This window comes from Gymnoscopelus microlampas (genome assembly GCF_963454915.1).
Source record: "Gymnoscopelus microlampas genome assembly, chromosome: 8".
NCBI lineage: Eukaryota > Metazoa > Chordata > Actinopteri > Myctophiformes > Myctophidae > Gymnoscopelus > Gymnoscopelus microlampas.
Genome location: NC_139945.1, coordinates 18745814 through 18767015, shown reverse-complemented (window position 1 = coordinate 18767015; position 21202 = coordinate 18745814). Strand labels below are relative to the sequence as shown.

Sequence of the window (21202 nt, the reverse complement as noted above, 5' to 3'; positions counted from 1 at the left end):
AAAGTTGCTTGTCACATTTGTACCCGAGTTAAAGTACTTGTTTCTCTTCATTCTGTTTCGTTTGTTTTCATATGTAAGACTTATCATCGTTAACACTTGGTTTTCTTCTGTTTGTTTTCTTTTCTTTTTTACTCTTTTGTTTCCTTTTCTTTTGTGACAAGTAATTTCATTTGATTATTAATAAGGTGGGCATAATAAGCTTCAGCCCAAACCTTTTCGGTCAAATGATTTTGTTGAAAATATTCTGTATGCTCAACTGTTTTGTTTTCCTAAACCATGACCGAAACAAATAAACTAACTAACTAACTTGAGTACTTCATGCTTTTAAAAATCAAAAGTACTTGCTTTTAAAAAGACTCAAGTATTCAAAAGTATAAATTATGAATATATATATTTTCTATCAATGCATTAATTAATGTATTAACATTTTGATGTTTTCCCCCCAAAAAATACATTTTCAAAATATATAAAAATTGAAAATAGCAGATCTACAAGCAAGCTCACAACACATCATAACGGATTGTGAGTTTGTCAATCTATTTTCACCATTTCAAATGGTGGAATGTACATATCCCATTCCTAGAAATGTAGTGTCCAACGTAAAATATTTGTATGTAAAGAACAGATACTCAATACATTTACTTACTGTAAGTGGTACAGTACATTTACGCACAAGTACGTAAATGTACATCGTTATTATACACCACTGTTTTCCTACGGGACATCTTCCCCACAAACATGTGTGCTGTTGCACATACTGACGTAGTAAACAGTAAGCACAACCTCACAGTGCATTGTTCAACATTGTCTGGAGATACATTTACCATGACTGTTCTCCACTGCATTATTTAAAAAAGTGTTTAACAGCTCACTGTAACATCCCAGCTTTCAGAGACCGACATCTTTTCCTCTCATCACTCTTGCTCCTCCCAAACTCTGTGAACCCTCTAGGCATGCGTAGCACTTGAGCCAGCTGGGCTTTTCCACTTCCATGCACCACCTGCTGGCTATTCACTACAACTAATTTGCCATGGTCCAACTAATCTCTCAAGACATGAGTTATGGAAAGCTGATAGAATGGCAATGTCGGTCTGTCTGTCCATTCACCACTTTGTTCCAAAACAACATACTGTAGCTTGGAAAATACTGAATTGCCATGGAATTTGCTATACACCTACGTGCTCCCCAGAGGATGGCCCCTACCGGTTTTGGTGACCCAATGGCCTTTCCTCTAGCGCCTGCCCATTCAATCTTCAAAATTGAACAGGCAGTTTACGATGAAACTGCCCGTTCGTTCATGCACTCCGCAAGTATGTATGTATGTATTAATCTTGGCGACACCGTGAGCTATAATCTAACCCTGCCCTGAGGCCAAACTTTCAACTTCAAAGGTGATCTCAAAATCTCATGTGTTGATTGCCATTAAAGTTGCATTCATGCTTGCTAGAAGATGAACTCTATTTGAGTGACCCCATGACCTATCTTCTAGCACCACCCTCCCCAAATGACATTTTCAAACAAAATATCACAATCTAATAGGCAGATTCCAGGATGAACCCGACTGATTTTGGCGACACCATGGCATTTCCTCTTGTGCCACCCTTTGGCCAATGTCCAGTTAGGTGTAAAGAGCAGACACAGACAGTCTTGGTGCCAAAAGCAGACATTTGTAAGTTTTGATTATCATGGCAAATAGGTACACGGATTCTTTATGTGCCCAATAATTAAACTCTCAGTTAAGGTGGGAAAGCCTTATGTACGGTATATCATGTGAAAGGGACCTTTGAAACCCATGTTAAAACTCACACTTGGGTGGGGGGGGCCATTGTGGTTTTCGATCAAAGTATTTATCAGTATTAGTGATATCAATATAGGGTTAATTATCATTAGCAAATGGACACATTGGTCTAACCCTACCACATGAACACTAGTGTGCCTATTCTGGTGGGAACATTCGACCAAAATAGTGACTTGTAACAAGCTTGTAGACAGGCTATTTTCGGTGAAGAAGGGGCCTAGTATATAGGCCTGGGGGACTCGGCTCAACTAAGTATATAGGGTTTAAGTGGTTAACCATACCCCTCTCCTCTCCCATTCTCATACCTTCTTGTCCAACACCTCTGTCATCATTACTCATCCTGTGGTATGTACAGCGATGACAGGAAAGGTCTTTCAAAAACCACCGCATGCCACTGACATGAAACACTGAGGAAGACCTGGTGCATTTTCATAAAAGAAGCAAGGTTTAATTTACAGTTTTACTAAATGTACATTTCTTTTTAAAAAGTGTCATTATACACAATAAATACAATACAAAATTAATCTGTAATACTATACTTCAAATTCTCTTACGGTCTTTTTTTTGTACATTATTATTGTCCATCATCATCCCTCCACACATGATGCTCTTGCTGTGTTTGTTTGAATTGTCCGTCAGGCATAGGAGAGGGTTTGGGGGGGGGTGAGGGGGTGGGCGGGAGACAGTGACAGAAAAAAAAATGGAGGAAATTAAGAGTGAGAATGAGAAGGGGGAAAAACATAGACATTTAACAGACAGGCCTGCCCCCTGCTGACTGAAACTCAAAAGTCCAGTGCAGACTTTGTTCCCTGCCAAGGAAGGTCGAGGGATTGGGGTTTGTGGGGATTAAAACATGGACCTTGGGAAGAAAAAATATAATTTGACATTTCAATGAATTTCAATATTACATTTTCATTTACACCGTGGTGTTACAGTAACATTACAGCTCCAGCCATCAGCCACACTATAAAACCACTTCACAGTAAAAAAAAAAAAAAAGAAATGAAAAAACATAAAGCCCAGTTTGATACCGACAAACAAAATTAATGCAACATGTACGTGAAGTGCTGAAAAAATGTCATTTGAGGGTGGAGGCACAAACAATTGTGTTTTTGATCAACAGTGTCACGCTGGGCAGTCGAGTGATACGAGACATAATTATGAATCATTATGATCTGTGAAAACCTTGTGAAAGGGGAGATGTTGGGACCTCTTGCCCTGTTCTTCAGAGCTGCCGGGGGGGGGGGGGGGGGGGGGCGTCTGATGTGGAGCAACTGGCATTCAAGACCACCGTAGGAATGTACGAATACAGGGGCGTAAAAGGATAAAACTAAATGAAACGATGAGTGAAAAATGAAAAGAAATACGTGACAACATCAAGACAAATTCACCTCGTTACTCGATGGCAGACGAGAGAACACGATTATGCGGTTACCGTCCGCAGATACGAGACCGCCAGGCGGCAATGACCTTTCACCCTCCCTATCCCTTCATCCGCCCGGGAGCGTGCGATTTGAGCTGTAAATGACAAGGAAATGTCTGGACAATTCAATATGGACAAACGAAAGCCAACACAGCTTGGCAGAGTAGTACAGTGATACTGTTTTCACAGTGTCCCTCCCTGTCCCCCCTACACACACACACGCACGCACACACACACACACACACTCTCTACGTCTGTCTCTCATTCAGTCCCCTTTAGTTGTCAGTCCATCCTGGGGCTGAGGGGCTGTTATCTACCATGAGTCTGTGGCACCAGGCTGCCATTATGCCCACGACCGCCCACCTGAGGGTGTGGGGCCAGGGAGGAGGAAGAGGAGGAAGAGGGGGGCGGGATGGTGGGTCTGTGGGACGAGGCGGCCGAGCCTCCGGGGCGTTGGCTTTGGTGCTGGTGGGGCAGCCTGCCGCCGGCCCCTTTGAGGTGACGGCCCGAGGGCCCCTGCTGTAGGTTGAGGATGCTGTCGATGGCGCACTGCAGATGCTCGTTCAGAGAGTCATCGGGGGGGCTGCCGCTGGAGAAGCTGGCGTTGTCCATATCGGGGGAGTCCGACTTGCAGCGTTTGGCGGGCAGCGAGGAGTCCCGCGTGCGGGACGGCTCCGGGGAGGGAGGCCCCGGTGCATGCTGGTCCATTCTAAACGTTCCGCCAGCCCTCTGCCGGTGTTTCCCGCCAGCTCGCTTATATCGACTAATGTCCGTCTCTTTGTCCGTGTGCGTCTCCTTCCCCATGCCCTCCTCGTCTCTGTCGGCTAGCTGAGGGAGGTGATGGTGTGTAGATTTGAGGCTGCGGTTGAACACATCATCTACCTTGTCGAGGCCCTGCATGGAGTTACCTAGCCTGCCGCCGCTGTCGAGGCCGGGCTCCGTGTCCCTGCTCCTCTTCTCCACCTTCACACTAGCTATCACCGTCCGCTCTAAGGGGGGGGAGGAGGCCTCACGTTTGGGGGGAGAGGGCGTGGGTCTGGGGTAGGGTAGGCTCTCGTCCCCTCCTCCGCCAGGCACGCCAGGTCGGACCCGGGGGCTGACGTTTGCCCTGTACGTCTTACGGAGGGGGAGGCGACAAGTGGTCTGGGAGGGCGTGGAGGTGGAGGCGGGGTTGTGCTTGACTCCGCCTGCATCATGGTGCTCTAGCGTGCCATTCATTTGAGTGGTAGAGGCGGACGAGGACGATGTGGGGGTGGATGAAGACCAGGTGTGGGATGAAGAGGACGATGAGGCTGTGCTGGGGTCAGCGCTGCCTCTCTGCTGCGGAGGAGGGTTGGACTGAGTAGTTGCTGTGCTGGCGGCTGACGACGGAGCAGCCACACTCGCCGGAGACTGAGTTCTGATGACGGAAGCTGCGGGAGGCGGCACCGGCCGCGGCTTTGGGGGCGGCACGTTGCTCTGAGGCGGGGTCTGGGCGTTGTGTTGAGGCTGCGGCGTGTGGACCGGGTCTAAGGCGGTGTTATGGACCACCTTGCCGAAGCCCGTCTGGTCCTGTTTGATCTTCAGCTTGAGGCCGATGCGCCGGCGGGCCTCGTAGGTCTTCATGGGCGGCTTGCTGGTCCGCTGTGGGAGGGCGTCGTCATCGTCGACCGATCGCGAGGAAAAGGCGGACGACGACGAGAAGGTCGACGAAGCTGAAGGGCCACGGCCAAAGCAGGAGGCGGCTTGGCTGGCGGCGGGTTCGGCCGCCGGCCTGCTCCCTGTGACTGGGGCTGGAGGACAGCTGCTCGACCAGGAAACGGATGCCGATCCACCACCCTGCTTAATTACCAGCTTGGTAGGGGGGAAGGCTGCCGGGGCTGGCGTTGGTGTAGTTGCTGGAGCAGAGGTTGGAACAACACTCGGGACAGGGACAGCAGCTGCAGGCGCCGCATCAGGGGCTGCCGCAACCCTGGCGCTCGCCAAGCCCGGTTCAGCAATGGAAGGCAGTTGCTGAGATGAGGCGGCTACACTCTCCAACATCCGTGAGTTCGCCACATACTCCTCTGCAATCAGAGAGAGGGAGGGATGTGTATCAGACAATATCACAGTGAATATCTGTATCAGACAATTCTTTTCATACTGCATCTCTGATACTGTTGTATTACAGTGAGTATTTGCTGATACAAGGGATATCGCCTTTTATGTCTCGCACCCCAATAGTAGGCACCCTACTATTGTCGCACCCTGTGATGTGATTGGTTAAAGAATTTCTTTAACCATGATTTGATTGTTTCTCGCCAGACAGAAAGTGTGACAGAAAGTGTTCCCGGCCCGGACCTCGGGTCCTCTAGGGATCAGACAAAAATCCCAGTTTCATTTATCCAAACTCACAATTTGTGTAGGCATGGTCTGCTCACCTGGTCTCTCCTTGGCCAGAATCCTATCCTGGCTCAGAGCAATCTTCTCTTCCTGAATGAACATGCGGTCAATCATCACCATCTCTGCCGAGGGACCCAGTCTCTGCTCGGGTTCAAACATCACACACCGTTAGTGCTGCTGGATCATGACTTCAAAAGTGATTAACTACAACAGTACATCTATGTCTTCATGTTGTTGTTCAATGGTACATTGACTAGGGATGTCAACTGTTATTCAGTTAGCTGTTAATTAAAACATATCAGAATCAGAATAAGCTTATTGGCTTATTATTCAATTGGCTAAATAATAAATACGCATTTTCACACTGTGAGGTGAACTGGTTCAGAGAGAGCATAGATGGGTATGCAAAGAAGAACGTGACGTGGCTGCTCCTATGACATTAACTACATTACTTACAGAGGAAAAGGGGCCATTAAACAAAGTGGAGAGCCATAGGCGGCGGGTAATGAAGGCTAGGGTAGGCTAAGCCTTCCCAAATGTTATCCTGGAAATGTTTTGAAATTGAGCAAATTATATATAATAAATGTGCGCAGCATTGTTTAGGCTACTATATATTGTGTGTGCTGTCGCTGGTCAATATCTAACCCTAAACCTAACCCTAAAACCAAAATAAAGTAACCAAAAAGTAACTTTATCCGCGCTAAACCCGAAAAAAAATCGCAGCGCGCGCGTGCATGTGTCCCGTATCAGCCTTCCCAAATGTCGGGCTCACCCGCCGCCTATGTGGAGAGCTAGTTCAGAGAGGTTTCCCCACCCCTGGAAATGAATCCATTAGAATGGTGGAAAGATAACAGCCTCCGTTTACCCAGGCTGGCTACCTCAGCCAGACGCTATCTGTGTGCAGTAGGGACGTCCGTGCCTTCGGATCAGCTGTTCTAAGCAGTGAACCGTATTGCGCACTAGATTGACACCAGAACACGTTGACATGTTAATCTTCCATAACAAATATATGTAGACTAATTTACAAGCGGCACTTATTACAATGCAATTATCATTTTTAAAAGGAGCCTAAATGTATGTTTTAATATCCGTTAATAATAACCGAATAATGGTGTCAACTAACCGTTTGCTAAACTATCCATTTTTAACATCCTTAATGTGCATCAAGGTTTTTCAGCCATAACCCTTAACAATAATTGCTTAAATTGCTTATCATAGAATTTATATAATTATTCTTAAGATTCATATTTGTAATCTGTGGTTTTAAACCTTGGTACAGGAAAGTGTTATGAATCCAAAATATTTTTAAACCTTCCATTTACGCAATTCAAAATGTTTATTAGTCAGAACTCTGAGCACACCATATGATCACATATTAAAATAAACAGACTCGATAACAGAATATAAACAGAAAAAATATATAAATATATAATATAAGACACGTTCTTCCATGCATGTTACCTGTAACCTATATGAAGAACTCTCTATATTGCACAGCACGACAACCTTGCAGTTTGAAATCTAATGGGGAAAGGAAAATACAAAATAAATAAAGGTATTTGTGTCATAAATTTACCTTGGATTCTGAAAAGAGCAGGTAGCGATATTTATCCAGCATGGCCTGCGTCCTCTTCAACAGCTGACAGGAGACACTCTCAAACTCACTGTCCACTGGACACAATGGGAAAAGAGAGATATGAACACAGGTCTCCTGCTTGGGACACCAAACATCTAACTGCTCAAAGATTCAATCCTCGCTTGGTCAAGGGAGATGTTGTGCTTATAAGCTTCAGGCACTACTACTTCTCCTACTTGACACCAGAGTAGGGAGACCACCTCCAAGATATGCTAGTTATATTGTATTTTTTTTAAAACATAATAATAATAATAATGATAATACATCACACTTAAGGCCTTTGCAGACAGGGTGCGATTTTTCGCACGGAAAAACGGACAATATCTTTTTTTTTTAAATAACACATGGTATGACCGCATGCACACTAGCTCCGAATTTGCCGTGCGGCAAGTGGCTGCGTCGTTGCGGGTTTTTTTTTTCAATCGAACCCAGTTCGATTCGTGCGACATTTCGCATGCGGATAAAATTGCTGGTTAAATCGCACCCTGTTTGCAAAGGCCTTCATATAGCTTCAGAGTACCCAAAACGCTTTACAAAACAAAAATAAACAACTTACTAATAAACTATAAAATAAGCATACTCTACCATACAGATTTGTTACAATAAAACATGTTTTTATGGCTAAATAAAAGGTACATTTATTAATTTAAGTAACTTTAAGCTTTAGGTTTTGTGTTATCTGTACTGAATGACATGTTTGTATGAGTTCTTACCTCTTTGATAGTCTTGAGGGGAGTTGGCAGTGCCCTGGTACAGGTGGTAAGGCAGCAGTCTGTGCAGTGTGTCTTCAAAAGAGTGGAACGGAGCGCCGTAGTTTGGGTGAAGCACTGAGCCCTGCTGTTTCCTCAGCTGCTCCAGCATCCTGAACGCAAGTCCAACGATGTGTTTTAAAAGAGAGTAAGAGATTGTTAATGGATTTTAACCTCTTAATTTATTATGTAATATTTATATAAAACGCTCTTCCATGATGTTCCAAGAGCTCTGTAGTATTGCTTTGCAGTATACACACAACTTATACACACCTTGCCTCTTTACTGGGCTCTGCACTGAAAGGCATCTTCAATGTCTGTGATGTGAGCAACAACAGATCATGGTTCAGTCCAGCGTTCAAATTAAAAGAGTTGCATTCATGGAGGGTTTCAAAACATGCACAAACACAGCAGAGAAACAAGAAAAAGCCATACCTGTGTTTGTACTGGGACAGGGGGCTGCGGAGCGGCCATTTGTGTGCCCATCACCTGGATCTGCACCCCGCCTTGCCCCAGAGTCACCCCTCCAACTGAACTGATCACCCCTGGCTTTGGCTGGCCCTGTGGAGACATGGTGCAAGAGATTTGAATCCAGACGGTCTACATTCTTTACTTTAAGTATGTAAAGTCCTTTAGTTTCAGACATTTTAGTTGACCTCTACCTGATTTTTGCAATAGACAACACCCAAATTAACTGAACAATTGATGAGAGCAAACTACAGGATAAGATATGATGTACTCTGTCAAACACTGACTACATATGGTGGGGGAGTGTTCGCATGGCAAGATTCGTAGCAAAATTGAGGGCACGCGAAAGAAAGAATGTAAGAAAATATTTGACTAATAAGGTACATTTATCAGTGACTTCATATTTCTAGTTCTGTATTTCCTGATCTTATCTATGTATGACAGCAAGGTATTAAGGATGTGCAGGAATGAAAACAAGTCAGTGTGGTTTCATTCCAGAGAGGCTGCTGCCTACTGAAGCACTTTCAACTTTCTTCCCTCTTTGCGCTGCAGTAATGTGATCCTAGATCAGCCTAAATCATCATGCAAGTTACAAAGCACTTCATCCGTTTCTCTCCTGATCAGTGCCGAGTATGTGTCTTATTGGATCCACTTGGGTACTACATTATGATAAACAGAACCGGGACCCGAGGTAATAGAATCTGAACCAACCCGGATCCAATTGACCATAATAAAACAGGGACCCGAACTCATACAGTCGTGGATATTATACAAGCACTGTGACGGTCAATGACATAGAGATAGCAGTGGAAAGTGATGGAAGAACTTGGTGACACAACGAGAACAAAAAAGCTGATTAGGTAGGTTACTAAATGCAAAGCCCTAGCCTGATTATCAGCCTGAAGCTGCGTGGAGCTTCAGTCTGACATTTGCTCCAGCGTAGGCGATTACAAGGGGGAGGGGATTAGAGTATCCCTAAACCAATCCTAAGGGATCCCCACGCCCACCTCCGACTCTCATTGGACAATACATTTTGTACCGGAGAAGTCCTAGGTTCCCATTTACAACTCCAGACCAAGAGGCAGTCCACTCAGAGAGTGGGCGGGGTCTATGGTATGGAACCAGGCTAGCAAAGCCCCAAACTTGCTGAGCCTAGTTGTTTTATACTGTAGTACGACTGTGACGTGTACAAAGAGCAGATCTACAATCCTACCTACACCACACGTAGGTAGGCAGGTAGCTTGTAGGTGTAAGCTTGTAGATCTACAGTATCACTTGTCCTTTCTGACTACTTTGTTCTTTTATGGCAAGCGACTCCCCTGCAAGATGAAGTAGATAAGATATAATGCTTTAGGTGTGAATCTGTCATAAAGTGATGGAAAAACGGCGTGCTACAGTAACAAGGTGTAACGATCCTAACCCTTTAAATATTGATTATCTACAAATACCGAGTCCTGATAGATAATACACTTGCACATTGCACAATTCAAGCCCATTAAGGTTGGTGAAAAACCAATACAATATGGGCTTGATGGATCTTTAAACACAAGTGGTTGTTGACAGCTTTAACCCATTTAGACCTGAGGCCGATTCTAAAAACGCCTTCTAAAACCTAACCTAAGATTTCTGAAAATGTTCAAATTCTTACTAAAAAAATGTATACAACATGATGTTGCTATATGTATAGCAACAACTAATGAGACACAGAGGTGGCTCCCGGATTCAAAGGTATAACAACGTATAGGTGGCAGCAGGTCTAAATGGGTTAATTTCTGTAATTAAAGTATTTCAAGATGGTAGACTTCACTTCCTTCTTTTGTTCAAGGTATATAAAAAGAAGGTACGGACAAGGAACGTCATTTTCGCTATCATGCAATTCCAGCCGGCAGATTTGTCGCACTATGGGAGCCAAACTGCAGCCGGGAGTTTGGTAGATAAGATATAATCTTCAGGTTGAAAGTAGTTAACATCAATTCTAGTGTCGCCCCATATTGTGTGACATAACCCACCTGTACAGGCTGTGTAAGGCTAGCGGGAGTGACAGTCTGGTTCACCATTGTTCCAATTGGTCCTTGGATGCCAGAGAATATCTGTAGGTCACTTGATGCTAGAACAAGAAGCACATCATTGCAGATAATTAATAAGTGTAGGAGATTAATTGATTTGATACTCATGAGTAATATACTACAAATTACCTGTGACAGGAGTCTTGACCAGCACTGAGGTCTGCTGCAACACTGGAGGAAGTTGACTGGGTGCACCTGCACTGGCTGACTGTATTATCACCTTTTCAACAGGCACATCTTGCTGGATGCTTAAATGACTTGTGGCCAGAGGTGGCTGAGCCAGAGCCTGAGGCTGGGGGTGAGGTTGCAACTGGGGCTGAGGTTGCGATTGGGACTGAGACTGGGGTTGGGACTGCGGCTGTGGTTGTGCAAGAGGTTGAGACTGAGGCTGGACTTGTTGCTTGACCTGCAAGAGAATGCCCTGCTGAACCTGCAAGAAAACCATGATGGAAGAGTTGTTCAAGCTATTTGACGTAACGGAAAGGTAATCCACAGGGCAGAAAAGTAGAATATAAAAGTGATTAGCCACCGCCAGTAAACATTGTATGATTACAGGTTTTGAAATGTATCTTACATAAACAGGCAATTTACCCAACTTACCAGAACAACTAAATATTGAGTCAATGTTGGCTAAACATCACTGAGCCGTTCAGAATACACAGACATTTGAATTGGATATGTAAATCAATCTTTTTTATTATTTGCAGCTGAACTTTTCAAATCAATCTGCATATTAAAATGCATTCAAATTTCAAACGCAACGGCAGCAGGACTGTGACAGAAAATAACAGCATTGTGAAATTTTGTGTGATGGATTACCAAGGGTGTAACTGAAACCGAATCCGTGATACTAACAGCCACGGTCCTGAATCACAGCACATGGTCTGTGCACTAGCTGGCTGAGGCTCCAGGCAAGCCCTCCAGCTAGTTTTAAGTGTCACCAAATAAATGTTCATACCGTGCCGTAATGAATGAAAAACAATCTTCAAACAAACTATGGTATGCTTTGGAAAATGATCAGCAGTAACGTCAAGTATATCGTGAGTTGTATGGGCTTAACATGCCAGACCCCAGGTATAGTCCTTTAACACATTGAACGCCAGAGGTTAATCTCATAATGTACCTACCAGTGCCAAGCTCTTTTTGTTGTTTTTTTGTTTTTTTCATGTCGTCATAGCCCCCGCTAAATCCGTTTAAAATCCGCGTTCATTTGGTTCGACACAAACACGGGATCCGTGAAAAACAAACAGCGAAAACTGCGAGTCGATCCGTGCCGCCATTTTGAAGTTACAGGCGAGAACGTTAGACAGGACGATGCGGTGAGGAAAACCAGAAGGGAGATAAATCGATTCTAAGCTGACGCCCAGACAGGAAACGGATGCGAGCGAAAAAACCGGAACCAGTTTTATTCCGTTTCCGGTCGGCCCCGGAACCGGAAATGGGTCGAAAAAAATTCCGGAATGTGCACTTTTTCGATTTAACATGGGAAATGCGAGTCGCGTAGATCTACGCGACTGGCACACTGCGGCTTTAAATCGTTTGGCGTAGATCTACGCGACTGGCACGCGATGTGTTAATAAATGTCTGAAATATTAAAATGAACATGTGGGCAAATACCTGGTGTAACTTGTCCAGCAGCTGTTTCTGCTGAGGCGAGGGCTGGGCGATGGTGGACAGTGTCTGAATCTGAGCCCCAACCAGCTGAAGGTGGTGCTGCTGCTCTGCCGTCATGCCCTGCAAGGAGAGCTGGCCTTTCACCACCGTAGCAACGGGGGCACTGGGAGTGGGTGTGGTGAACTGGTGCTGCGTAGGTGGCACCGGAGGTGGTTTAGGGGAGCGCGAGGTGGGAGGGACGTCTTGCTGAAAAGGAGAGAGCTGAGGGGTTGGCCGTACCTGGGATAAGAGCTGGACTTGAACATTAGCCGGCTGGGACTGTGTCTGTTGGGGCTGGCTCTGGGGGGCCGGCTGCGGGGACCCGGGCATTTGGTTGTGAACGATGAAGAGGGGGGGATGTGACGAGGGTGTGCACGAGCGCGAGGGAGTTTGAGACTGTGGTTGTGGCTGTGAGGGGGGGCGAGACTGCTGTTGGTGGTGCGGGGACTGGATCTGCTGGCCCAGGGTCAGCGGAGACTGCGAAGGCTGTGGACTGTCCGCCAGCGGAGGCGCCGAGGCGTGAGAGGCAAGGGTCGGTGACGGGGACATGCTCTGGATCTTCACGGTCTGTTGATGTCCGCCCGAGGGAAGCTGAAGGAATGAAGCCACATCATCATGACAGTTTGACCATGAGGACGTTTATACGTTAATTAAGAGAAAACAAAGGCATAGAGACACAAGAACAGAAACATCAGAACACACGAGAAAGTAGAACATCGACCAGAACAAAAATCAATCACACAATAGTCCTGCATGCACAAATAGGAGAAAGAACTACATGGACGCTCAAAGTGCTCGACATCAACAACAAAACTGCACAGATGTCACAAAACAATACAGAAGCAAAGTACTGAACCTTAAAAACTAGCAGCTGCTAATGTAAATGTGTCAGAGAACAGAAGCCAAATGATTTTGACCAACGCGTGAAGAAAATTACATATTTTTTTCCATTTTAAAACTGAACAATCATCATTTGTTGAGCCCCAAAGGAAACAGCTGACACAAGCAAGAGGTCAAGGTCTGCGGGTCTGTGATGGTAGAGTTTAGGGTGATCTGAAGATTTCAGGGAAGAGGGGGGAAGCGGGTGATTTGGTTTGCTGAGATTGTTACACTGATCACGGGTAGTGGTTACGGGGTGGGAGGGTGGGGTGTGGGCTAAGGGAACTGAAAGCAAAGAGTGTAGCCAAGGAGTCTAAATGACAAGTGTGCGGAGTGTGGATTAATTTCCAATGGGTCAGCCACTGGTGCCTGATGCAGTTAATGACAATGAGTCAACTGGACATGATCACACAGTTAGGTGGTCAACAGATGATTGAGTAGTACTCTTGGATGGATCTTTTACAGCACAAGCATGTTTCAGTAAATTCTCACGAAACACACAGCTTTGAATGAAACAACATGCTATAAACCAAATTAGTGAAAGAACTCAAGATGAACTTGGGTTAGGAGAACATAGTAGAGACAGCGAATTGTCATGAATGAATGCTATGAGTTGCATATAGCTAGACATTCGAAATATGACGTTAGACAACATTTAACATTTAACAAACAAAGGAGGAAATAAATGAGCATGCTTGCACAAATAATGGACACACAGAGGGTGCAAACAAATCAGAGGGTATTTGTGAGCTTAAGGATTATACAACATTGTAGGACAATGTGAAGAGTGAATGCAGAGTACAAGCAGTGGCATACAGAGTAGTGAGGGAGAAAGAAAGAGGAGATTGCTGGAATGAACGATGTCCTAACGCAGTGGCGGCAGTGGCAGCAACAAGTGGGCGGGGCTTAGCGTAAAGGGGCTTTTCTACCTGCTTTACCACAGTTGCCATGTGGGAGGGGCCAGGGGAGAGGGTGGGGCTCTGACCCACCCGAGTGTCAGCTAATTGGCTGTCATGGACCGAGGGTGCCGGACCAGTGACGCTGTTGCCGCTGACGATAACAGATGCTGGTACGCCCACAGAGGGGGTCGAGTCATTCTCTGTTTGGTGCTGCGGCTCCTGACATGAGTACATTTACCGATTCAGGACGAGGGACGGAGGGAGGGAGGGAGGGGGGGTGGGGGGGTTGGAGGGAAGGGGGAAGTAAAATAGTAAACCAGAGAGGTCAGACCAACATCACTCCGTGCAGGTTATGTTTCTTTCTCCATTTTTAAACATTTTTGTTATTAGTGAATGTTAACTGTAAACAACCAACAGCAACATGCAAGAAGCGACTTACATACCTGTTGCAGGAACATCTGCAGAGACTCCTGGCTCAGTATCATGCTTGAACCGGCTTGATTGGTGAAAAGCACCCTGCCCGGGCTGTGCTGGGCCTGGGCCAGTCCCATCGCCGTCACAGCAGACGAGGTGGACACGGTCATGGACGGAGAGGAGGCAGGGATCGGGCCCGCCGTGGACACGGAGGGAGCCGGGTGCATCGTGAGGATGGAGGCCTGCTGCGGTAAGTGCTGCTGGCTGGGTCCGTGAGCCGCCTGGTCTGTTGTGCTTCCCAACACCGTGACGCTGTCGCCGGGCTGGCCCTGGGCCATGGCTGCCGCTCCAGTGCTGCTGCTGCTGGGGACGCCACCGGCCTGGGGCTGGTGAAGGGCCGGCTGCAGGCTGACTGCCGGGCTCAGACCCTCAACCTGACCCAGCATGGTCAGGGAATTCTGGATGGGCATGCCCTGGATGACGGTCTGGGCGTGACCTGTGACAGGGTGGCTCTGGGTCGGGTTTGGACCCTGAGCCAGTGTGACGGGCATTTGAAAGAGGGTGTGTTGGCCCATTTGGCCCGACTGTAGCTGAATGGGTCCGGAGAGGATGTGGGCCCCAGCGTGACCTTGTGAGGCCAGTACCTGACCCAGGTTTATATTCTGGTTGGCGGCGAGGATCTGGTTGGCGATTATCTGCCCACCAGGACCCTGGCTTGTTATGATGTGACCCCCAGGGTGCTGGGTCAAGATCTGCCCACCTGCCTGTAACTGCGGCAAGAGAAACTGGTGGTTCTGACCCTGTAGGGAGGGAATGACAAAGGCCTGTTGGTTGCCTGGCTGGTTTAACAAATGCACACTGAGGGGCTTGCCTGAAGGCTGCCCTCCTTGCTGTTTGAACAGGGCCTGTTGGAACTGCTGGCCTTGCGTTCCAGCCTGTGTGCTCAGAACCACATTAGAGCCTGGCTTGCCTGTAAGGAAGGCTACATTCTGAGCAGCAGAGACGGGGATCTGCTGCAGCCCCAGAGGCTTGTTGGTTTCGTTCTGCACAGGCTGGGTCCCCGGCTGAGGCGGCTGCTGCTTGAACAGTTTTGGCTGGATGGCTCCACCCTGAGGGGGTTTGGGCTGGATGGGGGTGGGTGTGCGCTGGATGATCACATTCTGCATGATTTGGCCTTGGGTTTGTGTTTGGGGTCCAATGCCTGCGCTTATAGGGGTGCTGCCAAAGCCCACAATCCCAGTGGTAGCAGTCATAGTGCCACCGCTACTGCTGTTTGCGCTGCTGACACAAACGGCCGGTCCGTTTAAAGCTGGAGATCCCAGGGTAGCTTTGCCCCCTTGGATCTGAAGTCCTCCTCCAGAGCTAAGAACTGAGCCTCCGAGCCCAGCCTGTGTCCCTGCACCTGATACCTCTGGCCCAGGCTGGTGCAGCTGGTAGCCCCCCATGGCTTTGGCCAGGATTCGCTGACCAGACGAGTTGATAGTCATGACTGTGGGCTGGCCCACAACCTGAATCTGTCCAATACCCAAATGCCCAGACTGACTCCCATTAGGAAGAGCTTGGAGACTTGAAATGGGTTGAAGAGTTACATTTCCTAGGCCAACAGGCTGCATAAATGGCTGAACACTAATGGCCTTGTTCATGACCTGAGGTTGAAGCTGCAGGCCCTGGTGAGCCAACACTGACCCCAGCATGTCGGCTGTGGCATTGGGTGGAGCAGCACTGGAGCTGGGGCCCGATCCGGGGAAGATCGCGGCCGCTCCTCCGACGCCGACTCCTATTCCAACAGCGGCGCCTCCCGTTCCAGACAGGCTGGCGTCAGGCAGCGTCTGGACCACCTGCGTGAGGCCTGGGATCCCAAAGGAGCCCAGGTCCAGCTCAGCCTCAGCCTCCTGCAGGCTTTGCTCTGTGATGTTGGCTTCGGCCAAGCTTTGCTGCAGGATGTCACACGGCTCGTGATTTGCCCCGATGCCGTTGCTCCCGCCCTCGCCGCTGCCAGGGGACCCTCCCAGGATGTCATCGTCCTCCAGAAAGTCCAGGTCCACGCTGACTCTGGGCAGGCCCGCCGGCTCGCTGGCCAACAGCTGGACTGGCGGCTGTGCCTCCGGAACATGTCCCTGGAACGCAGGGAGGAGAAAAGTGAAACCATGCAGTGGGTGAACAGCAACTTTGAAATGGAATGAAGAGAAGCGTGGAGCTGCTTGAATGTCAGAGAGGTCAACACAGCAAGTCCCCCCAAAAACACTTTGGAGGGAGAGGAATCACACCATGGCCAATCAAAGCTCAGAGAGTAGATGCTTGTTAGTGGAAAGGGAGGAGGTTGGGAGGTGCATGCTACATACATGGATGGAAAAACAAAACAGGAGGAAGGGGATTTTGGGGGATGTTACTCACCCCAGCGGTAGAGAAGAACGAGCTGGAGGGGTCACCCGAACCATCCAAAAGGTCGTCAGTGTCCAACTACAGACACACCCACCCAGGATAGGACAGACAGAAACCAAAAGGTACCCAAGACAGCAGGGGGGGAAGCCACCAGGACAGAGAAACATACAGGCCGTCAAACAAAGGAGGGTAAAACCAGAAGGATCAGGACACGAACGAGAGAACGCAAAGTAGAAAGGAACAGGGAGAAATAAGGGGCAGAGGAAGCAAAAGAACAGGAATAACACAGAGACGGGAAGCGTTAGTGTTAGCATTTCTCATTTGGTGAATTAGGCTAATAAGAGGGGATAGGCAGGCTCAAGTTGAAAATCATAGAGTGCACTCCAAAAGCAAAGACAACCACAGGCAGAGAGAGTCCATGGAATAGTAAGACAAAAATAAAATCAGCAGGGAGGAAGATCGCAGGAGAGGGGGGTGGGGGGTATCAAAGGCTAATCTGTGAGCGATAGGAATGTGTCATGTCAACCCCAGCAGAAAAATAAAAAAACGAAAAAGGAAAATACATGGGACAAAGCCTCTTCATCGTATTGCATTCACAGGTGTTGTAAATGTAAATCTCTAATGGATGCCACATTGTCCAATATGAGATCTCTTACACTCACATGGGTCTCAGATCCATGAAGAAAGTCGTTGAGAGCTTCTGGGTCACTGTAAAGACAAAATGTACCATGATTCAGCAGGGTGCCATAAATTATCCCAAATGGGAGGGCAAATTAAATAAGTTACTAGTGTCCGTTTTGACAGTGTTTGTTTTGACAATGACGTACCAAATTACATCTAGCAGGCACCTGCCGTCCTCATCATCCATGACAACTGCAAAAGACAAGCACAGAAAAACTAAAATGCTACAAACTTCTGGTTCAAGAATTAAACTCTTCACAAGACACACGGGAAATTAAAAAGGTTGTACTCACAATAAACAACACCAAACCCTGTAGTCTGAATAATATATTAACTACAAAGTAGTTGAATATCATAACTAAGTGGGCACCAAGTATAGTACAGCGAGTTTTAGAATTATTTTGATTAAAATAAAGACATGTCTTTCTTGATTTCTGATAAGCTTCAAACTTACTTTGGAATGGATGAAAAACTAGTTTTTGCACAACATTGACGGTTTCCAAAGAAGTTCAGGTAGAACTAAAGTACTTTGACAGATCATGGCTATATTCAGTGTTAATACAACTGTTGGATATTTTTATGTGTGTGTATATGCAGTATACCATATGTAGAATAACATATGGATCAGTGTCTATTTAACTTGTTTGTTCCTGATCCTGCCACTTTTGGGTCATGAGTAACTGGTTGTCGTGGAGACTGCAATCAATAAACATCACCAAACTCTTTATTATTAGACTTATTGTCAAACACTTTTCCAAACCCATCAGTATGCCTCAGTGGACTTGGCTCCAAATTACTTAGAATCAACATGGATACATGGTTGGCCACAAGAATGCAATTCAATATGGATGTGAATTGAATTAACCGGAAGTCAGTGTCCTTCTCCCGCAGACTTTTAAGGTAATAACATTAATCATTAGTGCTTTTTTACCTATTTCATTCAACAAAAGGCCCAAAGAAGGATTACTGATCTTCCAATATTTCAGAAAATATTCACAAAAAATTGTAAGATGGGCAGCCTGCACTATATTGTCTTTGTGTCATTCTAGTGTAGAAGAAAACCCTGAAACTGTCCAAATATTTATCAAGATGACTGTGGCTCTTATACATGTACATGTAAACAGAGTGAGAAGAAATGTTGGATGCCCCCCCCCATTTGATTGTGCCAGTGTCAATTAACACAGTTAAAATAGAAACAAAGAACCAGGATCATCGTTTAATGTACTGGTTCTCAATGTCGGGTCCTTAGGGGGTTTCTAGGGGGTACCTAGCTAAATGAGTGATAGTTAGGAACCAAATGGACCCTTGTATGTAACTCGGGGAGTGTACAAAATCTACAAATGGACCTTATCGGGTCCATTCGTACACTTCAAACGTTATAGCCACATCACAGGTTTACAGATGTTAAAAAGTGGGTGAAGCTCCCATCATTTGCAGCCTTCTGGAAATGTGACAAGAATAGAGATAGATTAAAAAAACCCCAAAGAAAACAGGTAATGTGTCAAATATTCCTAATAATGAGTAGAGTGAATATATACTTGCACTCTTAAGAGTTAATGTGTATTAAACTGGGGGTCTTTGAAATTAAAAGGGGTCTGTAAGTGATATTCTTTTGATAAAATACGTGTTTAATATATTCTCGTAGTAATCATAGCTATATAGTGTTTGTTCAGTAACAGGGGTCTCTACATCTCTTTAGTAAAACAGAAAATACATTTCAGGTTGCTCATAGGGTATTAGTGAAAAGCACTATTAGTGCTTCTAGGATGAGCTATAACAGACACAGAAGAAACAAAGAGGAGAGATCCCATCCCAAGCACACGAAAAACCATCCGGACAGAGAAATAAAACTCAGTAACCTTTATTCAAGCAATGCCAAAAAAAAGGCACCATATCTTGACCAACTTGACTTCATCAGGGTAAAGTATGAGTAAATTGGAAGAGATTTAAAAAAACGAGCACACAAATTGGAATTGGAACACTAAAATTGAAGCTTATAAATGGGTTCCCTCTCCTGACTGGATGAAAATTGGTGACCCACTTCAATTGTATTTTCTGTGTATTAAAGAGCTGGAGAGACTGGGAGACCACTGGTACTGAACAAACTCTCTGCAGCGATGATTACTATCACGATATAAAACTTTAACCAAAAAATATAACTTAGAGCACCTTTAAAAAAGGCTGAGAATCACAGTTTTAATGCAACAGGCCACATTTGACTGTTGTTGTGAGATCGAGTGGCAGCAGACAGTGCTGCTGGGCATCAATCAACAAGCTGGCAAACACACTGGTTTTAACGTAAACAAAAAAAACAAAAACAAACTATCAAATCAAATACAAAAACAAAAATCTCAAAGAAACCGCGCGTTTAACTCGGCCCGACGTGATGGCTGTGGTTTTGCCCTATTTTACACTCCTGGTACTGGAAGCACGGCGGTGTCGCTCGCCGACACGAACTGATGTTTCAAAGCAATACAACCAACACATCGTCGCGATCAAATTAGTTCTTGTCGGCGAGCGCCATCGCCGCCGGGCTCAGCAGTAATAAGGCAGGATATGAATGGAAGTCAAGACACTGCAAACTGCTAACAGGCTAAAGCTAGCTAATGTTTTCAAATAGCTCTGCGTGTATTTTCGGTCAAATCGTGAGGAGGGGGGGTAATAAAGCCACATTCCGTAACCAGATACCCAACATAGAGGCCTTTTTACGATTAATAACGTGCATGGTTTTCTTCTTCCTGTTTTAGTTCTATTATTTGCTCCATCTATCTTGGGTTATTATTATGTCGTTAGCTTTAGCTTGGCTAACTTTGCAAAGCTAGCTAGGCTAAGGAGCTAAAGCTATCAACAATATTTCAGACGGAACCAGACAAGAAGACAGTGCCGACCGTTGACATTCAACAACAACCGTGCGAGACGGCGAACAACGCACACTTTGTCTCGCACGGTTCAGGCCGGACCGGAACGCCTTTTTAAACGTGTGAACACAGTCATGTCTGTGTGCGTCTCCTTGCAGAACCAGAGTCAGTGTTGGGATACTGTTCTGTTCTGCTGTGGAGCGGTAGGTAGGTAGGCTGGTTGGTAGTGGTGTTTAAGGGTAATGCTTGGGAATTCGAGTGGGAAATAACGGCCGTTTTTTACCAAACGTTCGCCACCGCGCGAGGCACCAGCGTTTCCCGTTTGCGGAGGCTCGCGAGCGCCTTGCAACGCAGTAAAAATGCTGCAGCTTTAACCGCGGTTATTCACATTTAAACAGAGAAATAGCTACATTATAACAAACTCACCCGAGACGATAGAGGTGCAGGCAAGCGCGGGGTCTCCGGAACAGCCTCGCAGGGGCTGTGCTGTGCTAGGACCCCAACCAAACTACACAGGCCCGAGGAAACGGAGGGCCGTTGCCTTTGCCTGACCAAAAAAAAAACATCAACAAGCTTGGCCAAAATGCTGCACTTGGTTGAAGAAGACGTGTCGTGTGTCTGTCGACCACCCAGAAATGCGTTGAATTTAATTTCATTACATAACAAACACCCAGCACGTCGACTTGCTGGGTGTTTGTTATGTTATGAAATTAAATGCATTTTCTGTACGTTTTTCCTAAATGTCACAGGTTCATAAATATTTTTCTTCTATGGACAAAGTTACAAACTGCTGTTCTTGTTCCACTCATTGATGCTACACTGCAGCTTACATTATTATAATGAGTATTAATTTATGACCAGGACTGACATACATTCAATCAATTTCTGTCCTTCGCTGATATGCATTGTATTGAAGTGGGGAACACATTATGACC

At 46.1% G+C, this 21202-nt stretch overlaps 1 protein-coding gene across 7 annotated transcripts; it reads right to left on the bottom strand.

Annotated features, from left to right (window-relative positions):
- Window positions 1-2220: 2220 nt before the first annotated feature.
- bicra (BRD4 interacting chromatin remodeling complex associated protein) lies at window positions 2221-20733 on the bottom strand. Of its 7 annotated transcripts, none has more exons than XM_084065406.1 (14): window positions 20694-20733; window positions 17556-17601; window positions 17391-17436; window positions 14376-16463; window positions 13963-14151; window positions 12119-12745; window positions 10631-10931; window positions 10445-10542; window positions 8388-8528; window positions 8241-8275; window positions 7932-8080; window positions 7159-7253; window positions 5621-5726; window positions 2221-5266 (listed from the first exon to the last, which is right to left on the bottom strand). In XM_084065406.1, exons 2-14 carry the CDS (start codon window positions 17594-17596, stop codon window positions 3531-3533), a joined length of 5652 nt encoding a protein of 1883 aa, XP_083921532.1. In that variant the 5' UTR covers window positions 17597-17601; window positions 20694-20733; the 3' UTR covers window positions 2221-3530. The 7 variants fall into 7 exon arrangements, with proteins under 7 accessions (XP_083921532.1, XP_083921535.1, XP_083921529.1 ...); XM_084065409.1 differs by having other exon boundaries at window positions 8241-8284; window positions 8403-8528; XM_084065403.1 differs by having other exon boundaries at window positions 17385-17436; window positions 20694-20711.
- Between the last annotated feature and the right edge of the window lie 469 nt (window positions 20734-21202).

Coding starts and splice junctions, on each gene's coding strand:
- bicra (XM_084065403.1), bottom strand. CDS start 17,596: ATGGATGATGAGGACGGCAGGTGCCTGCTAGATGTAATTTG. Junction 8,081..8,240: donor GAGCCCAGTAAAGAGGCAAG/GTGTGTATAAGT, acceptor ACTTGCGTTCAG/GATGCTGGAGCAGCTGAGGA. Junction 5,267..5,620: donor TCTGGCCAAGGAGAGACCAG/GTGAGCAGACCA, acceptor CTCTGATTGCAG/AGGAGTATGTGGCGAACTCA.